The 20,337-nt window shown below is 31.3% G+C and overlaps 1 protein-coding gene across 1 annotated transcript in view; it reads left to right on the top strand.

Moving 5' to 3' along the window:
• The window catches only part of LOC143252952 (transformation/transcription domain-associated protein-like), a 258,974-nt gene that overhangs the window by 147,768 nt on the left and 90,869 nt on the right, over positions 1 to 20,337 (top strand). Inside the window, 5 exon segments of the mRNA XM_076505896.1 lie at positions 308 to 1,136; positions 3,464 to 3,617; positions 7,656 to 7,862; positions 15,232 to 15,408; positions 16,560 to 16,757. Of these exon segments, the coding sequence (XP_076362011.1) occupies positions 308 to 1,136; positions 3,464 to 3,617; positions 7,656 to 7,862; positions 15,232 to 15,408; positions 16,560 to 16,757 (1,565 nt within the window).

Raw genomic sequence — 20,337 nt, 5'->3', positions numbered from 1 at the left:
TGCTTGAAATGAAGTAAGAAGTATTTTAAAGTGCAAGTTCAAGTGAGTTATGCTCTTTAAACAACACACAAAGGTAAATAGAGAAAATTCAATAACATTTATTCAAGATTCAACTAAACATCATAGGTTATTTATTACTTGAAAGTATTAGATTTTTGCTATTTCTATTAATACTTGATTTAAGACTCAAAGTTTATGAACTTGTGTAAACTTAAATGTAATCTATTCATAGTTGTAATTTATAAATAATGCTTTTTAATAATTGTTATTATTATGTGCATTTTAGTACCTTTGAAAGGGAAGGAAGGAAAACCATTCCGTGATGTTTTACAGCAAAATTCTTCCAAATTAATTAATATGTTACATAGTACTTTTCAAAACAATATGCAGTCAGGAATAATGTCTTCACCAGCAATGTCTGGTATCCCATCTCCAAGCACTGTATCACCTCTAATCTCTCATTCTTCTGCCAAACAAGATATTCAGTATCAGATTATACTTTTGGTGAGCCTTTTGGTAAAACATGATGAACAGTGGCTTTCTGGACAACACCAGTTAGTAGCATGCATCAGAAATGTTTGGGTATCTGAAGAATTCCAGAAAAGACACATGAAGGGAGACACGGTTGATTTTACTCAGTGGAAAGAACCAAAGCTGGTAGTTAAGTGCTTATTAAATTTTGTGAAACATCATCCCAATGAAATTGAACTGTTGTTCCAGTTACTTAGGGCTTTCATTGGACGCTTCATTCCAGATTTTGAGTTTCTGAGAGATTTCCTAGAAAATACTGTTGCCTGTAATTACACAGTAGAGTGGAAGAGGAAAGCTTTCTTCAAATTTGTGGAAGTTTTTCATGATTCCACTTTTCCTCAGGAGCTAAAGGCTAAAGTATTACAATATGTTATAATTCCATCATTTGCAATAGCTTTTGAACGAGGAGAGGGAGAAAAGTTAATTGGTGGCCCGCCAGCTCCAGATCAGGATCTTCCTGATAATATTATTAGTGTGTTCATTAACAAAATTATTGATCCAGAAAATCCATTTGGAACGTCTGATGCTGTGAGAATTCTCTTGCTGCAATTTTCCTGTTTGTTAGTAGAGCAAGCTTCTCCACATATTCATGATGCTGCTAACAAGTAAGTATTATATTAAGTTTCAGTACATTTGTTAAAATTTTATGGATAAAACAAATAATTATTTGTTACATTATTTTGTAATTTTATTTTTTTAAAAACACTGCTCTTAACTAGGTCCACCCACCATAACAAGGTGGATGCATTTGAAAAACAGACCATAATTATGCATTGCAATATAAATGACAATGCAACATCATTGAGCAACAAAATAAAAGGAAACCATATACAATTGTTAATAGGTAAAAACGAAAATAAATAATTTTACAACTGAATATTGATTAATGTCAGGCTTTTGTTGTTTTATAAAGAGAGCTGCTTTGATTTTTCTTATATTTGAGTTACTTTTCCCTAAAATGATTTTAAAATCTATAAAAAGAAAAAGTGATTAATAGTTTAATTATTAAGTTTTACTTTATTACAAGTTGCAGCTTTTACAATAAAGAGGATTTGTTTCCAAAACACACCTCCTTTCACGCTTTAGCTTTATTCCAACAAAAATTTTTCTTCTTCATCTACTTAAACATTGATTTGAACTATACCTTTTCAGCATCAGTACTGTGTTTCTGACATTTCCTATGAGTTTTCTTTCTAGTGGGTCTTGAGTTAATTGTCTGTTTTCATTAATTTAAAAAAAAAAATGTATCAACAGTTTGCAGACATTTTCAAATACAAATACACATTCATGTCTTGGACACAGAATTGCTTGATGCTCTCCTTCACTATTTCACAATTCTGACATTGGGGATGAATGGGGTTGACATCTTCTGCAGAGGAAATACAGTTCTTCATATGCAGATATGTAGAATCTTACATGCAGTCTGATGTTTTTTTGCTGTTGGCTCTGAAGTTGAGTTTGCAGAGGATCAAGAACAGACTGGTGAGAATTTATACTTATAATTCCAGCATTTTCCTTTGTTCAGACAGTTAATCACAAGCCTTGGAAGTATTCAGCCTCTTGCACCTTTTATACATTTGCCTGATTTACTGGATCTGCCACTTTTGCCAGACACTACTGTGCAGGTGAGGAAATTTGTTTATCATTTGAGAGAGGGTGTTCTCATGCCTTATTGTTCTTGTTTATTAGGTAAGCATACCTTGGCTTTCCATTGCTTGGAGAACCATTATTTGGACACTCAAAAATTAGATCCTTTTCTTTCTGTTTGGAGCTCTTGACTAGATGGCACAGTTCAGTTTTCCAGAATTCATCTGTCATTTACAACAGTTCTGTGTTATTTTTTTATTATCATCTCTACAATTGTTTTCTGAGGCTTATCACATATCTCCTGTGCAATTTTGGATGACCTAAGGCATGCACTGAAGCTATTCAGGTTTCAAATCCCCTTTTTGTTTATTCATTGGGATCCTACTGTGTCATGTGACTTATCCCCTGTGACTTTGATAGGTTGCTCTCTCCTTAGTATCTTGTTTGGTTTGTTATTGGGATATTTTGGAGACAGATTCCTTGTTGGTGGGAGTTTGCCTTCGTACTTAAGTCTTTAGAAATCTCCTTTCTCAGATGGTCTATTTTTGCTGGTGTTTTCAATTCTAGAGAATCTTTAGTGGATGTGGACCATCTCCACTCTTCCTTTCCTACCCTACTTTTTGACTGTTTTAAAGATCTTCTCTAAGACAGTTTCATGCAGCTAATATTTGAGTTTCAAAATTGCTGGTTTCAGCATCACTATCCATTGGATCACAAGGATGGTTCTAACCTTACCAGTTGGTATCTATTGATAGTCGTTTTACAGGGACAATATGATAGTTGATGTCCCTCTACTTCCCCCACATCCAGAAATATATCTTTTTTAAGTGTGCCTGGGAATGATTACACCAGTGGTTGAAATACTATGCCTGTTCTAACAAGTAATCTTTCTTATTGTAAAAGCTGTAACTTATAATAATGTTTATTTGGTGCTTTGTGCATAAATATAAAGAAAAAAACTTTTATGTTTTCTCTTAATCTTGTAGAAATTTGTTAAGTTTTTGAATTTTGAGTAAAAGTATTTCAAATGAATTTCACCAAATTTCTAAGTTAGATTTGAAAAGTTTTGATTATCTTGCAATTTTTACTTAATTAAAAATGAGTTTCTAAAAATATAATTAGTTATTCTACCTACAAGTAAAACATTAATTTCTATATTAAAGCTATTTCTTTAATTCAAGATATCTGATGGATAAGTTTTATGAGCTTGGAAATTTTTTTTAAAATTAGATTGTTTGTGCCTCGGTATTTATATAATGTATTACATTAAGCTTTTGTAAACTTATCAGTGAAACTAACTGAATTCTTTATTGCCTTGATTGAAATTTGAAACAATTTTTTTCAGGAGGCAAGGTAATAAATTACGAAGGCTAATGACATTTGCTTGGCCTTGTCTTCTGGTTAAAAACTGTGTTGACCCTGCCACTAAGTACCATGGCCATCTACTTCTGGCTCATATCATAGCCAAGTTTGCCATTCATAAAAGAATTGTGTTGCAGGTAAAATACACATTTTTTTTTAGTTCTATAATAATGAAATAACAGCTTGAACTGAAATCACTCATTTTTTCTCATGTGCATGATCTATCCTGACAGATAATCAGTGATGTCGAGAAACCCACTTGTTGAGAATTTTATATGCAAAAACGGCTCGTTTGGGTTGAGAAAATATTTTACCTAGAAGAGCGAACAACTTTTTGACCTGATGATGACCGAAGAAGGTCGAAACGTTGTTCGCTCTTCTATGTAAAATATTTTCTCAACCCAAACGAGCCATTTTTGCATATAAATATCCTGACAGATATTTGAGCTGAAATGTAAGTTTTAGTGGTTTTCAGCTTGCATAAAACACAGTTGAACAACTCTAAATTTTATAGATAGAAAAGTCTGTTTGTTTATCCTTGTATATTTACTCTATTTTTAATGTCAAGTGTTCTGTGTAAATGAGATAAATACTAGTAATTCCACTACTACGACTATTACTGTTATACTCTTGAGTTTAACAATGGCTCTTTTCCCTCTAAGTATTATCTTCTAGTAATAATGTTCAATTCAAGTAACTTTTCAGACTTCCAACATGAATGCTCAATTATCTAAACTTTCTGCAGGTGCCTAGAAACCTAACTTTATGAAATTCAAATTAATTATTGTGAATCACCAGCTCCCAGATTTGAATGATAAGTAAATAGTTATCTATATTAATATCATATGTTATTGTAAATTACCTATTTGAGTCTTTAGTATGTAGAAAATTCATAGAATACTTTGGTGGTTTAATGTAACAGGCAGGCTCTGTTGTCTAGTCTTTGGAGCTTTGACTTACTGCCAGTCATAATAATTTTATATTACATTAAGGAATGCATTTGCAACTGCAACACACAAGCCACTAACTTGAGGATGTTTATGGTTAGAATAAAGAATTGACTTTAAGCTGAGGTTCAGAATACACTTCAATGTTTAATATAACAATTTGTGAATAAATTTGCATTACTTTCCAATCTTGTTAATTTCAGTAACTCTATTCAAACGTTACTAATCTAGGCTTAATCAGCGATAATTTAGAGTTACTATATGTTTCACGTCAACTTCCAGTTACATTCTTCAGTTCAAGAGAAAGAGCATTTATTACTTAAATGTACTTTGAACAAGATATGCTCTTTGGATCTTGGCAAGGGAGACGTTGGCATGGCTATCCTGTACATCATATATCAATATGACAACTTCTCTCAGTAGATTGACAACAGATCTCTTTGGCAGCTATGGTAGTACAGGATCAACTGGCTCTAATTTTGGTAGCAAACTTTTTGAAATTAACTCAACAACTGACTTTTTGGCTAAAAACAAGGGTTTTTATACCAATTTTTTTTGGTATCCTTATAATTTCCCAAGTCCTTTCATTTTCACCTACAAGTAAACCTGTCCTTTAATTTGACAATTTTTTTGCAACTCAAACAAAAACAAAAATACTTCACAATTGGCCAGAGTAAAAATAGCTCAGCTCAGCTACCTGTTTACATGTATCTATCTTCATCTTCTGGACATCTGTTTTACTTTATAGTTCTGACTAGTTTCTCTCTTATTTGGAAGTTTGTTGTTGTTTTTTTCAAGTTAATTTAAACATCTCTCAAAGTTTTCTTTTGTGTATATGAAAAATAGTCTGTCAATATGATTCTTATAGCCAGTATCTAATGATCTTTTTTCTGCTATGGTAGTATCAGTCTGAGAATAGTATATTTTTTTTTTCTCACTGCCTACTTCAATACAGCCTTAATTTACACTTGGCATATGCTCTTTTTTTGGTCAGGCATTATTAATGCATTCTAGTGTATTAGCTAATTCTTGCATAATATTTATCATAATGGACTGTACATGCTATTTATGACGTATATTTCTCACTCCTTTGAAGCAATTTAAATAATAAAATATACCTCAGAATACCACAGTGTTTCATTAATATACCTTTTTTATTTTTATATTACTTTTCTTAGGTACTTACATTTCTGAAAAATATTTGTAATGTGATGACAACTAAAAATGACAAGTCTTTTGTTCAAAAGAATTTTATTTAATTTTTTTTAGATTTAGACAAAATTTAAAGAAATATAAGTTTAATATGCCAAGATACACAATGATAAATAATAATGTAGGAAAAAGTAAAGTGATTGCTACCAGTCTGTTTCCACCCTGTCACTGGTGGCTCTGAATTAAGGACATGGCCATTCTGTATTAACTCTACACTAACAAATATTCTGCATTGGGAAGGAGCATTAGTGAGCTGGAATATAAATCACATTATCTGATCTTTTATTGTTAAATTAAATTTGAAACCAGTTATGGATGAAATGAGTAACATGAAAAATATTTAATTTGAGCAAACCATTGCATTTTTTAATATTTCATGTTCTTCATAACTTCAGTCAGTACATTGTAATAAAATGTGTCTTTAGTTCATTGGGACATTTCTGGCAATTGTTCATGAAATGTTTATTTACCTCCATTATCTACACATGAATCTTGTTTCTGTTTGTTTACTTTGCTGCTAATAATGAAAGTATTATTTTTAGACTGCATGTATTCCCTGTGAACTCAATTTTAATCACGAAAATGATTCAGAAGTTTCTCAGCTGTTCACAGGTGATTAACTGAATGCTTGTGCCATCTAGTGAGTGCAGTAAACTGCTTACAGAAGTAGTAAAAGTTCCTATTATTAAATAGCAACAACTGTGCACACAAATATTTGTTGATGATTATGGAGTGGGCACATGAATGCCATTTATTGGTTCTTCCTAATGAGTGTAGGCCTTACTAATCTGTGTTGTGTTTATTGGATTCTGTTTAACCCTTTCATTATTGGTTGAATGGAATCCACCCAACTAATAACAACCATAAAAGTATTCATGAGAGTAATTATTACTATGATTTTTGATAATGTATATATATATTTACAAAATTTGGCAGACTATTAGTAAAAATTACAAGGCTTTCATACATAATGTATCAGGTTTAGAATTAAGTATTAAATTACTTTTTTTTAGGTAGAGATATTTCCATAATTTTTTTTTTCAGAATGTTGAATATCAAACATACAGAATAATTTTCATTTTAAGATTAAAAATATTTTTATGTATCAGAAGATTTTCAAATTTCACATGTGAAATCTTTATAAACTCCAGATAACTGTCAAATATTTTTCAAGAAAAAGCTTTATATTTTATCTGTTTATCTATTGAATTGGAGTCTCTGTACTTGTTTGTCAGATTTGATTGATCTTGTAACCACCATAAAAAATTAGTACATGAATATAAATTATGCTTTTTTTTCGAGAATGACTATAGGTTATACACAACTACAAATGTTTTGTCTAAATAGCTTAAACGTCTTAACATTATACATTTATACATATTATTTTTATTATATTTTTCTTTCAGCCATTGATGGCTACTATCACAGAAGTTACAATGCACTCATGTTATTGTATTCAAGACTGTGAAACTGACCTTTACAAAGTGGGCTGTTGTGGCTGTGTTTCAGTGGGACAGTATTTTGTAAAATACAATCACATTTCAGTTATAGCACATTATATATGTATATATACATTATTATTATTTACAGATAAGCTCTTAAACTTATTTTTCTTAAAACATAGAACAATAAGTAAAACAGTATAGCAGACAGTTATATCTTTTAGCTAGGATGACTTTTATATTCATTTGCTGCTTGCCATAAGTTGCTAAACCTTTTAAAATTTTGCACATGGAGGATGTGAAACAAAATAATTTTTTTAGTTCTTATAAATACATTTGCAGTAAGCAGAAACTTGTAAATAACTGTATCAGTAGCATATAATCCCACTGTAATTTATTAATCGTAGTAACTAAACTGTCTTTGAGTCTTAACACCTGCAAAATTAAAGATTAGAGAGATATTTGGCTTGGTAAACCTGTCTACATAAAAGTAGGTGTTCACAACTTCTTATAAATGTTGCAAACTTTCATAAATATTTTATTCATAAGATACATTTGATGTTGTGGTGGTTAGGTTTTTCACAGTCTTTTGAAGGCACATGCAGTTGAAGCTCGAACAGTTGTGAAACAAGCGTTGGAGATACTTACCCCTGCTATGCCTGCTCGTATGGAAGATGGGAACACCATGCTGACCCATTGGACAAAGAAAATTATTGTAGAAGAAGGACATACCTTAGCTCAGCTAGTACATATGCTTCAACTACTAGTTCGACATTATAAGGTATAGCTAAACATTGAAATTAATTGCATATATTTGAACTTTTTTTTATTCTCTTAATTTATAGTAGAATTGAGTGTAACAAATTGCAACTGAGTAAAGAATTCATCATAGCTCTAAAGGTGTTAAAGATGTCAGTTATTCTTCAGAAATGTTTTAAAATTTAATTAAAGTATATTGTTAATGATTTAATACTATATTAAGTGCTACATTTTTGTTTTTGTTTTGTTCAAAATGTGATGTGTGAATCATTTAAAACCTGTGTTTAACTAACTTGCACAAATGTAGGTTTTGTTGTTGATAAAGTACCTAATATAGCACCTGGTCAAACCATAGCAAAATTAGTGTATCTTTAATATGAAAAGAAAAGGTTTTATTTCACACTATTTCTTTGTTAGTTGAAAGTACTTATTTTGAACAGCTTTTCTTTAGAATGGTAATTGTTTGAAATTCAAATTCACAACTGTTAAAGATGGACAGTAGTATAGTGCTTGGTCCAACTCAAGGCATTTTTTACTTCCATTTGGGGTTCTGCATAATTACCAAAATTTATTATCAGTCTTTTTTTATCATTATACATATATCTGTACTGTAAACATAGTAGAATTTGATCCTTTATGCTTTCAGTTGCATGTTGTACATCATGGTAAATTGTGGTTATTAAAATCAGAATTTTTTTTTTCAACTATTACCACTTTGAAAATTGTATACTTTTTTTTATATGTAATACTAACTAATCTTAAGTATTATGGGTTTGAGTAAAGCTAGAAGTATCTTTGAATTTTTTCAGTGCAAATGCCACATGGTGGTCAGATTTGTTTTATTGTTTTGTTCTTAAAACTACACAAAATTACTACCTTAATTGGTACCTGGTTAGAGGTGCTTAAATTTTATAAATATTGTATTTTACTCACATGCTAAACTAAATTAAATTTTAAAGGATCAGTCAATCTTATGTTGCACTTGTGTATGGAAACACATTCTGTTAATATAATGGTAAATTGACAAACAGTGATTTATAAGCATAATTCATTTACTGTTGATTTCATGTTGTATACTCGTAGTTTTTACTGGAGATTAGCTGTGTTGAATATTTTGATATGAATAAACTATGTATGAATGAAAACTGTTTAACTACACTTTTTCCTTCTGTTTGTGTTATAAGTGTGTAATCTTTTGCATATTTAGGTCTAACAAACTACAAAGTAAATCTTATTATTTGATACTAAATTTTCTCATATCAGTCATTTCTATTTTTATGAATGACCACTTGAAAGAGGAAATGAAGAGTTTATGACCATATAGATACAGCATTGAATTAAGAAAACTAAAAGAATATAATTGTCTGGATGAGTAAACTAGGTGGGAAATGTTGGAGAAGGAAAAAATACATTGATATATAATTGGTCAGCACAGATTATGAAAGAAAATTTAAAGAGGATAGCATCTTGTCCATTTCTGAAAAACAAAGAAATGCTGATTGCCAACACTTGGTTCCAGTATCCTAATCAAAGTATAAGTCTGTACAGAGAGTAGAATCCATGTGATTAAGCAAGAAATTAAATTAATTATATCATCATTTCAAAAAAAAAAAGATTCAGAAAAGCAGTAATTCAGGTAAAGACTTTTCCAGGAGGAGATGGTGTTTCTCATTGTAACCCTGAAAAGGATGAAGAAAGTTATGGAAAACACTAAGAAAATGAACAAAATTTGGGAATTTTACTTATTGATTAGTAATGAGTGTGTATTGTTCTAATAAGATAGAAATGTTCATAAAAGAAACAAAAGAAAAAGAGGATGTTGCAACATATAAAATGGACTAAAAAAATCATTGTGTGGATGGAGTGTCTTAAACAGTTCTACCTAAGGATAAGCCAATAGCTATACAGAAGTGAATGAAAAAGGTAATTCTGGATCTCGTATAGCAATGAAAGGAAATTTAAAACAGGAAGTTAGGCAAAGTTATTTAGAATCCTGCATCATAAAGCAAAAGTGAATTGAGCTATCACTGTGGTGGTGATAGAAAATCTACAGAAGAATCACAATTCTAAAGTTAGCAGTAAGATAAAGGATCTGTAGTAGTAATGAGTGCAGGTGTGAAGGATGCTGTATATAACATTTTGGTAAAGTCTGATTAGATAATGAAGTGGTGATGCATGTATATTGTTGAATTAGTAAATAATATAAGCAACAAAATCAAACCATCATTATGAAAAGGAATTAAAGACCCACAGATTAATACAGTGGAACCCCTCTAAGCAGCCACCTTTCAGATTCGGTCACCCCTTGAAAGCGGTCATTCAATCACAGTCCCTTTTTTTGTTTACATAATCCATAATTATGTACAGTGGAACCCCTCTAATCAAGCCAGTTTGTCTTAGTCCCAAAGGTGACTGCTTTAGAGGGGTTCCACTGTATAACATTTAAGGACAAAGGGGTCTGTCGATTTATCAAGGCTGTCCCATTCACTTAAAAAAGAAAGAAAGAAAATTGGATCCAGCCCTGATAATTTAAAACACTCGTTGAGCATTTCTTTCAAATCCATGAAATTTACCGTATCCTCCACATCTGAAAGCAACCCATTCCAAAGCCCCACCACCCTGTTTCAAATACAGTACTGTATAAAATTAAGTTGTCTTCTAACCTACCAAAATTTATATTTGTGTCTTTATAAATGCTGTTTTTCTTTCCACAGAACTGATAGCCAAAAAAATTTGGGGTATGTTTAAAATTGTAAAAGAAACTCGCACACAAACATATAATTATCATCAGACTAGTCTTCTACTAGGTCATCATATTCTCCATTATTTTGTGAAACCTATGTGTACTCACAGTTAAAGATAAAAAAGGCTCATTCTTTCCTGATCACTGTTTTGTCCAGACTTTTTTTTATTAAGAAACTCTGAACTTTTGTGTTTTTTTATTATAAACCTTTAGTTACCTTTCATAGTGTAGTCTTTTTAAGCTATATTTTCTTCATTTTTGAGAAAGAAAATAGAACTTCTGTTTTGAATTTTTCTCATAATCAGATTTTGAAATTTTGGAACACATATTCCACAGTCTATAGTATGTTGTTTTTGGTTTTTTTTAGCAGTTGTAATTCCCATGGTTATTAAATCAGCAAACAAATTTTATTAATAACACTATGTATCAAAATTTTTACTTTTTCCTGTTCCTGGGCAGAAAGTATTATTTCCCAGTTGTTTATGCCTAAAGTAAATGGAAAAGACCTATTTTTCTCTTCAAACTTTGCTTTTGTGACCTGAGTAATGAAATTATCAAATTTATCCATTTTCCAGAACATTTCAGGTAGATTCAGTGCTTAGTAGTTAGTAGAGAACTTATGAGAATTTTCTAGAACTTCCCATAGTAATATATATACAGGGGCCCATCACTCACCACTTCAGTTTAGTTCTAGCTGCCTAAGTGAACACATAGACATATTTAATTTTATCAGAAATGGCATAAAGAAGCTGCATGCGTTTTCTAGACGCATTCTGCTATTATGTGACCAATTTACCAAGACAAGAATGAAAAAGTACTCTGTGACAGCATCTGCTGAAATGTGTGAAGCCTACAAGGCATATTTTGGCATGTCTGTAGGGGATCAAGACAAACCCTGGGCACCTTATTTTACCTGCGAGCACTGCAAAAAAACTCTAGAAGGTAAGGCAGACAATTTTTCCTTGCTTGAATAGTAGATTTTATATTATACAAATTTTAAACCTTTTAAAATTCAGTGTACCTCAAAGAGGAATACAACAGTGCCAAGACCTTGCTAGAATCCTTGAAATATGATGAGTATAGCTGGGAGGTTATTGGAGACTTCAGAATAGTGACGTTCCTAATGGGTCTCCAAGAAGGCTTTACCAAGTTTCCCTGTTATCTTTGCCTTTGGAACTGCAAGGACACCACAGTGCACTATAACAGGAAGCACTGGCCACAAGGGACTGAGTTCTCTGTGGGGAGGTACAATGTCAAGTGTGAGCCACTAGTGGACCTCCAGAAGGTGTTGTTCCGACCATTGCACATAAAATTGGGTCTTATGAAAGAATTTGTCACAGCTCTTGATAAGGAGTCTGCAGCCTTCAAGTACCTTTGAGATTTCTTCCCTAAGCTGTCTGAGGCAAAGGTCAAAGCTGGTGTCTTTATTGGACCACAAATAAAGAAGATTCTGGAATGTACAGAATTCCCCAAGAAGCTTAGTAGGAAGGAAAAAAAGCTTGGAGCAGCTTTGTCTCAGTAGTTTGGGGTTCTTGGGCGATCACAAGACCAAAAAGTTTGTGGAACTGGTTGAAGCTCTGGTGAAAAACTACAGCAAAATGGGCTGCATGAAACCCCTGAAAGTCCATATCCTTGACACTCATCTTGATAAATTCAAGGAGAACATAGAAGAATACTCAGAGGAGCAAGGGGGGTGCTTTCACCAAGATATACTGGACTTTGAATGCTGCTACCAAGGAGCATATAACGAAAACATGATGAAAGACTATATTTGGGAGCTGATATGTGAAGGTGATTTACGTGAGAGTTGCAAATCTTGAAAAACTATTCACATCTAAATATTTTTCTGAAATTTTAGTTTAAATACATGTAAATCTTGATTTATATGTTGTTTTATTCAGACCTTATGTAAATGAAAATGTGCAAATTTACCTGTTTTTACATAGAAAATAGGTTAATTTCTAAATTTCATTATTCATGTCACAAAAGCAAAGTTTGAAGGAAATAATGGCCATTTTCTGTACTTTTACAACATAAGTAATTAAGAAATAACATATACTGTCCAGGAAGAAAATTTGTGTTATATAGTGTAACTTGTCATCACTTTTATCTTTATGAATGATCAAGGCTTACATACCATAGACATACCAGACCAATTTGAAAAGCAGTGGTTGGTTTCCTTGGCTGTTAGTTAATGTTTCCATGTTTTTAATTATCTGTTATGGTTCTGACACTCTTAAAGAGTTGTTCATTACTACAGTAGTGACTGAAGTCACTCTGTGGGTCAGTAATGTTACAACCCTTGTGCAGAAAGTGCATGGTTTTATCCTCATCTACTTCTGTTGCTTCAGTTGAAGTTTGTATGTCTTATTTTCTGAAGTTCGTCTTCCTCAATTTTCTTTTAGGAACTTCTGTGATACACCCTTCCTTCATGATAAGGTTTTTTTTGTTTTTATAGATATACCTTATGCTCTGGAATTTGAGCTGAGGCAGCTCATCAACAGTCATCTACGCTGTCATTGGTGTTCCACACTTCATCAAATAAGGCATCCCACCAGGCTTTTCATCTTCAAAAACCTCTCACTACTTGTTCTTTTATTGCTGTTCAGTATTCCCCTTCTTAGAGGGATGGCTGTTATCAGTCTTAGAAGTGAATTGTTTCTGAAACCATCACTTATCACCAATCCTTTGAGAATTTGGCACTCCCACTTTGCACAGATGTGGATTTCAATTGCAATGAACCATTGGATTGCACGCTGGCTTCCTTCAACTTTTTATTCTTAATTTCCTCTTTCTTTTTCACCTGTGTTTTTTTTTTCCACTCTCTCAGGTCCCTTGTATCTTTGGTACCTGGAGAATGCTTTGCATTTTCTCCATATTATGAATGCTATAGAACAAATCTTTAACCCCACTTTGGGGTTTTATTTCCACATTTTGCCTTTCCCAAGATGATGGGAGCTTAGCTGCCTGTCATAGACCAATCACAATTGAACCAGTTTTTGTTGTTTCTTGGTTTATGATGGACAGTTTCTCACCCTGAGGTGACTACTCTCTCACAGGATTGCTCTCTCAATCTCTTAAATGCTTTTCTCCAGATTTCAGTTTATCTGCCTGCCTAATGCTTCCTTCAGTTTATCGACAATGATAAAATACTTTGGTTTTAAACTATTCTCTTCAGATGACTACAGCTGTGTGTGTTTTCAATTTGGTCTTAAAGACTTTTGCATAGAGGGTATATTCTTCAGACCTATATTTTCAATATTCTGTGAACAGTTGGCTCCTCATTCTCCAGTGATTTAGCTGTTAGTTTAAAGAGTTAAAAAACTAAAATTAGGGTTCAGTTCCCTCTGATGGACAGAATGCATATAACCTGCACTATAGCTCTAAACTACATTAAATGAACAAATAAATGCTTATGGTGCTAATTTGGTTCATGTAATTTTTATATATTTATTTATATATATATATATGTATGTATGTGTGTGTGTGTGTGTGTGTGTGTGTGTGTGTATGTGAGAGAGAGAGATGAGTTTGTCCTACTCCTTTGTTTTCAAAACATGGAATTTCTACCAAAGCTGTCCTCTTTCTGCATGAGAGGTTCTGTCATTGTTGGGGAATCTCTTGTTACTCTTGGACACACCCATATTTTGTAAAAATATTTAATTGAAAGTGTTAACGTTTTTGTATAAAAGACTTGTGATATTCATGAAAAGTATGCTAGATTTTGTAAAGATACATTAAGTACTTTCATATTTGTAATAGGTATATCTTCATGGTTACATGGTGATTACAGTGTCTTGTAAAATATGTAAGTCTGGAATTGTATGGAATTGAGTTGTAGGTACTCCTGAAATGTGTAATCAAAATAATGACCAAACTGTAGAATAAACATCATAATTCTCATGTTTTGCAAGTAGTCGCTGTTAACATTGCTATAGCAGATGTTGAATATAATACAACTAGAAGATAAGGATGGAAACATAGATGAGGAAAGTAAATGTCACATTTGATCAATAATGCTTTGTTGTTGTGAAAAATTCAAAATAGTGAAGTGATGGAACAAAACTGACTGTGACAGAAATATGGATTCTAAGGAGAATGACAAATGAAAAACTATTAGAACATAAAGTTATAGAATGAAATAAAATCACAGTGACAAGGAAAGCAAAGTTGTGGGATCTGACAGGGCAAAAGGGCATGAGTTTGAAAGGAAGAAACTGTATTATTGCTGAGATAGACAAGAAGAACTGCTTGTTGTGAGAAACAAGAGACAGAGTTAGAGATTTAAGCCTGTCAATTCACAGATGAGGGCCAACACACGAGGATGATAATGTGACAGTTTGTAAACTTATATATTATATTATAAATTAAAAAAACTCTAATGTCTATAAAACACTCTTCCATTGTTGTTCACACTTCAAAATTTGTATCAATTTGTTTTTGAAATATGGTGAACTGTGACTGAAAATATTGAAAGTTATCCTGTCATTGATTTGAATAAGCTTACAATAATAACAGGTTTCAGTTTTTACATATATATTTTTCTCTACAAGTGTTTTCTCATCATCACAAGTTTCAGTTTGATGTGAAGTGTTTCAGTTATTCCATCACAACATGAAAATGCTGAAATTGAGTGTTTTTCAATAAGGTTTATTATCCAGTCCGTCACCATCTGATCCAGCACATGATGAGTTCTGTACAGAGACTTGGCTTCACAGCAAATGCTGCAATTGATCATAAGAAGTTAGCTGTTGAGCTTGCAGAAGTTGTAATTCAATGGGAGTTACAAAGACACAAGGAGGAGCAGGATCAGTCACCTTCAGAGGTAAAGTAGAAATGGTAGTTTAGTAGAAGAGCTTAAACTGTTTCTCTGTTATGGTCTTTGTATATTGGACTGCAGTTAATTTGATCACAGTTTAATAATATAGAAAGTTAATTATTTGGCATTATTAACCCTCTTAATATAAGTAAGTAAAAGTGTTCATGCCATGATGTTTTTACAGAATTACATTCAAAATTTAATTAAACTACTTTATTATCAATGTATATAAGTAAACTTGGCATTGAAGTGTAGTTACTAAATCAATTTTAAATATTATGTAAGTTTCAATTTCTTAATCTCGAAAGGAGATGCTTAAATAAATTCTTAATCCCCCTTTGTCTGCATAACATGGCATTTGTTTGCTATAATTTACCCTGACTATCTCATAAAAAAAAAAAAAAGAGAGAGAGAGAAGTCTTTTCTTACTCTCCCACACAGTACCTTTTCCATTTATGATCTGTTTTGTCCAGTAGCTATTAATTTTTATTTTATGCCATTTTCACAGCTGAACTTCATTAGTTCTTCATATCATAAAAAGGTAGGAATGAAAAGCTGTATTTATAAAATGAGGGAATGAGTTGGAAAATGTGAATGATTATACTCTCAAGGGAAGATAGTTTTTAAACAAATAATAAACCAATGTTTTGGGAAGGGTAAAGAAATTCTGAAGAAATCTGTAAGTGCACATTTATAGGAGAATATTTGTTAGAGCTCAAAGAAATTGAAAATTTTTTTACAATTTTCACTGTGAAATACACTAAATTAATGTCACAAAATATAAATTCTAAAACATTTTTAAGTTGAAAGTTGTGGAAATACAGGTAGAATTATTGTTATTTTTTATGTTCATGATATTTTCATATAAATTTGATTTTCCTTAAGAGCAACAAGATACATCTGCAGAGTAACAGGAGATCTGAGAAAATAATTATTACAAAATAATTCTGAATACCTGCACTGAACCCAGTTTGTAGAAATAGAGACTGGATATAGTTGTACAGAAATGCAACAAGCAGTTTTTATTGATAAACAAACACAGTGTATAATTTCTTCTTAGCAGGAATAACAGTCTCTTTAACTGGAGAATTGTTTTTTATTTTGGTGAGAAACAAATTACATTACTTTTTTTCCTTGTATACATTTCGTTTCCTTAGGCTGTTGGAGATATGAGCCTTTCAGTTGGCAGTGGAGTTGGACTTAAACGATCCCTTTCTATAGAAAGTGGCCAGGACCCCAAAAGGCCACGTAATCCATCAGGTGCAAGTACAAAATCAGGAGCTGACAGTAATAAACCAATTGACAAAGTGCATGCTGATGCAGTGGTCAATTTTCTATTAAGAATGGCTTGTCAGGTAGAAAGATTGTTTGGGTTTTTGTGTGCATTATAACCAATTAATCCTTGCTACAAGCATCTATATCTGTGCACATCACAAGGTTTTACTGAGTTACATTCAAAATTTAATTAAACTACTTTCTTATCATGGTATACAAGTAATTCTGTCATCCAAACATGCCTAATAAATAAAGTTGTAATATTATATAAGTTTTAATTTCTTAAATTTATAAAGAAATATTTTCAAAAATCCTCAGTCTACCCTAGTATGGGAATTGTGACATTAGCTCTCCTTCTTCCCTTTCTTCTAATTTATATACTACCCTACACAGAGTATTAAATCTAATGCAGATTACTCAATGATGTCATCACTCAGTCAAAGCATTATCTTTATAAATTTCAATCTTATTTGATTATAGAGCTACAAGCTAGAAAATGAGAACCCTCTTACCATGCTTGCCTCTCACATCCCCCCTTTCAGAAATTGCCATTAGTTCCATTTGATGTTTAACTCTCTTCTTGAATCTTTAATTCTAGCAGTTATTTTGGTATTAGATTAATATGGGATTGGTCTGTATTTGTACTTGTGTAAAGTCTTTTTATTTTTATTAATTTTAACTTTGACTGTAGTGTGTATATATCTTCACAAACCTTGGCAGTTTTCATTTGATATTATAAGCCATTAATGTACAAAAAGTAGTTTTCTTTAGTAAAGTATTTTTGATTGAATAAGTGAAGATCTGTACACAGATATATTAAGTATTTGTTTTGAATAGTCTGTGCTCAAAGTGATCTTCATGTTCAAATTAAAAATACTCTTTCTCATCTTATGTTATTTTCTCTAACATAGTTTAAAAAAAGCAATTGACTGAGCTTGTAACCAAAAAAATCGAAATAAATCTAAATTACCCTTTTTTCATTTTAGAATGACTCCAAGTTGTAATGTGAAACTACATTCATTTATCCTGAGTAACTCTAAGTTCTTAACAGAATAAATGTATCTGTTATTAAATGTTATTGTTTTATTACCCTTTTTAGTCACTACCATCCATGCCATTATAAGTTTTAAATCACTCGGGGCCCTCGCAGCTCATGTTACACTACTGAATTACATTACCCATGAGTTTTTTCCAATTAGTACAAGCAGCTTACATGTGCATCTTGTAAAATGTATTTATTTTACTTACCTAATCTTAATTAATCTAAAAAAGATCCTTATTTTTACAGTTTGATTACTTTTAGAATTATACATAAAGAAGAAACAAGAAATAAAATACTTATCCAGTTTTCTTTTTTATTGCTCTTGATTGTTGAAGATAGTTAACCCAAATTTTTTATACTGTTCAGAGTATAGCATTTAATAACCTTATTTAATTAAATAATGCATAAAACAATATAGACTAATAACATCTAAAAAATAGACAAATTCCCTTACCTCTCAACATTTGTCTAGCTTTCTAACTATGTGATAAGAGTTGTTACAAAGTCATTCAAACTAGTCATTAAGGTTCTCACAGAAATGATGTTAGTACTGTGAGTAAAAATTACATTTAACTGTTCAGAACATAATGTTATACAACATGTCATTTGATAGATGTAAACCTTGAATTTCTATTGGTTATAGGTAGTATACAATTAAACATAAGAGAAAACTGTTGACAAATTGAGAAAGAGAAGATGTGGCAGGAAGAGTCTGATTTTCTGTTTGGTAGCTCTGTAACCAAACAAAATAGAAAACTGTAATAAATGTGGTTTGTCTGAGCAATAACATCCTTATAGAAAGCGATTTACATTTTAATTTTGTACTTTTTTGAGGAGTGGTGAGTGATGACATGCTAAGAGGAAATGTGTCACATATGTCACACTAGGGGAATTTTAGGATTTTCTAAAAATATTGCCTTGTGGAATTAAGAACTTTAAACTTGTATCTCTGTTTTGAAAAAAACTTTAAAATCTGGTGTTTCATCTAATTTGACTGTATTTTCATATACTATTAAAATGTAGATTATTAGCTAAGATTTTGTGCTATTCTAATTTATATAAAATAAACAGGAGGTAGTTTAATAAAATTTTGAAGGTAAGACACCAAAACTTTGTGTCACACAGTAAAGGATACCCATGGCAGTAGGGTTAATACTATATGATTTATAAACAACAGAAAGCCAAGCTTTTAATCTACTAAATGACATATATTACATTGTTTCCATAAAAGGAAATGACTGTTTTGCTTCCAGTTAAAACTTTATTCCACTGGGAGACACACTGAAGCTTGGTGAAATTTTTAATAGCTCTTGTTATTATAGTTAAAAATTAAAAACAGTTGTAAAAACAAAAAAAAGACAACCGAGAACCATATTTCTTGTTTTTCATGTGTATTCTTTATTTATTATTATTAATGTAACTAAAATGTAAAAAAAAAAATTCTTTGGATTAGATTAGGCAAAATAAATAAAAATAAATTTTCAAGAGATATGGATGCAGATAACTCACAAGTAGCACATTAGTTGTGTAATTTCATAGGATAATGTGATTTACATGTTTACCAAGTGATTTACAAATGTTATGGTGAGAATATTTGTTAGACATGGTTCAATGGGCAACTAAACAATAAACTCCAAGTATAAACAGGTATATACTGTTATGAGTTTAAAGCTATTCAGGATAAACACATTTAGTTTCATGTTACAGTTTGAGTTATTTTTAATAACATGAAAATTACTTTGCACTTGAAGCAGTCTGTACTTTAACTCTGTTTATTCATGGAGAAGGTTCCAGTGAAAATCATTAAAAAATCTTTGTTTTTTGTCTACAAATGGCCTGATAATTACCCAAAGTTTTTGAAATTTTGTACATATAAATTGGCAAATTTGACTGAGTCTATAATGTTAGAATTAATAGACATTTGTTACTAGTATTATTATTCTTTTATTTTTTATTGCAATTGTTACGTTACAAGTATACTTGGTTTAACTGTCTCACTATTAACTCAGAACTTATTCAATTTCACTTATTTTCCTGTAAAATGCTGGTTTCAACAACTGATATTGGTTAAATATTTGATATATCAGTCAATCTGTTAGAGAAATAAAACTGTTGTAACTATTTTGTATGTTAGTTTCTCCATGCTAACTCTATACCAGGTTAATCTGTTTGGCTGACCTCACAACCACCATAAAATGAAATGAAATAAATGTAAATTACCTTTTTTATAATAACTACAAATTCATATTTTATAAAATTTGTAACAAGTTACAATATATCATTATTAATGTAACATTGATGCAAAAATCAACATTTAATGGATTTAATAAAGAAATTTAAATAAGATTATTAAAATAATCTGTGATAAATATAAGATAAATAAATATAAAGAGATGAAATTAAGTAGGCATTACTGAAAGTTCCTGATAAGTGTTTTTAGTTCTTGATAAGTTCATTTAAATAACTTTGCACTACTTTTATGCAAATGAACACCTTATCACATATAAAGGCTTGTCTAGAGTCTGAAAAATGGTAGTTGTAGTGGACTTATAGGTTATGGTTGGGTGTTATACTAGTTAGTTTAAATGACTAGTTGGAATTCTGGAAGAGTATAATTT

The sequence above is a fragment of the Tachypleus tridentatus genome, chromosome 6 (genome assembly GCF_004210375.1).
Source record: "Tachypleus tridentatus isolate NWPU-2018 chromosome 6, ASM421037v1, whole genome shotgun sequence".
Lineage (NCBI taxonomy): Eukaryota > Metazoa > Arthropoda > Merostomata > Xiphosura > Limulidae > Tachypleus > Tachypleus tridentatus.
This window is presented reverse-complemented; position numbering and strand designations above follow the sequence as displayed.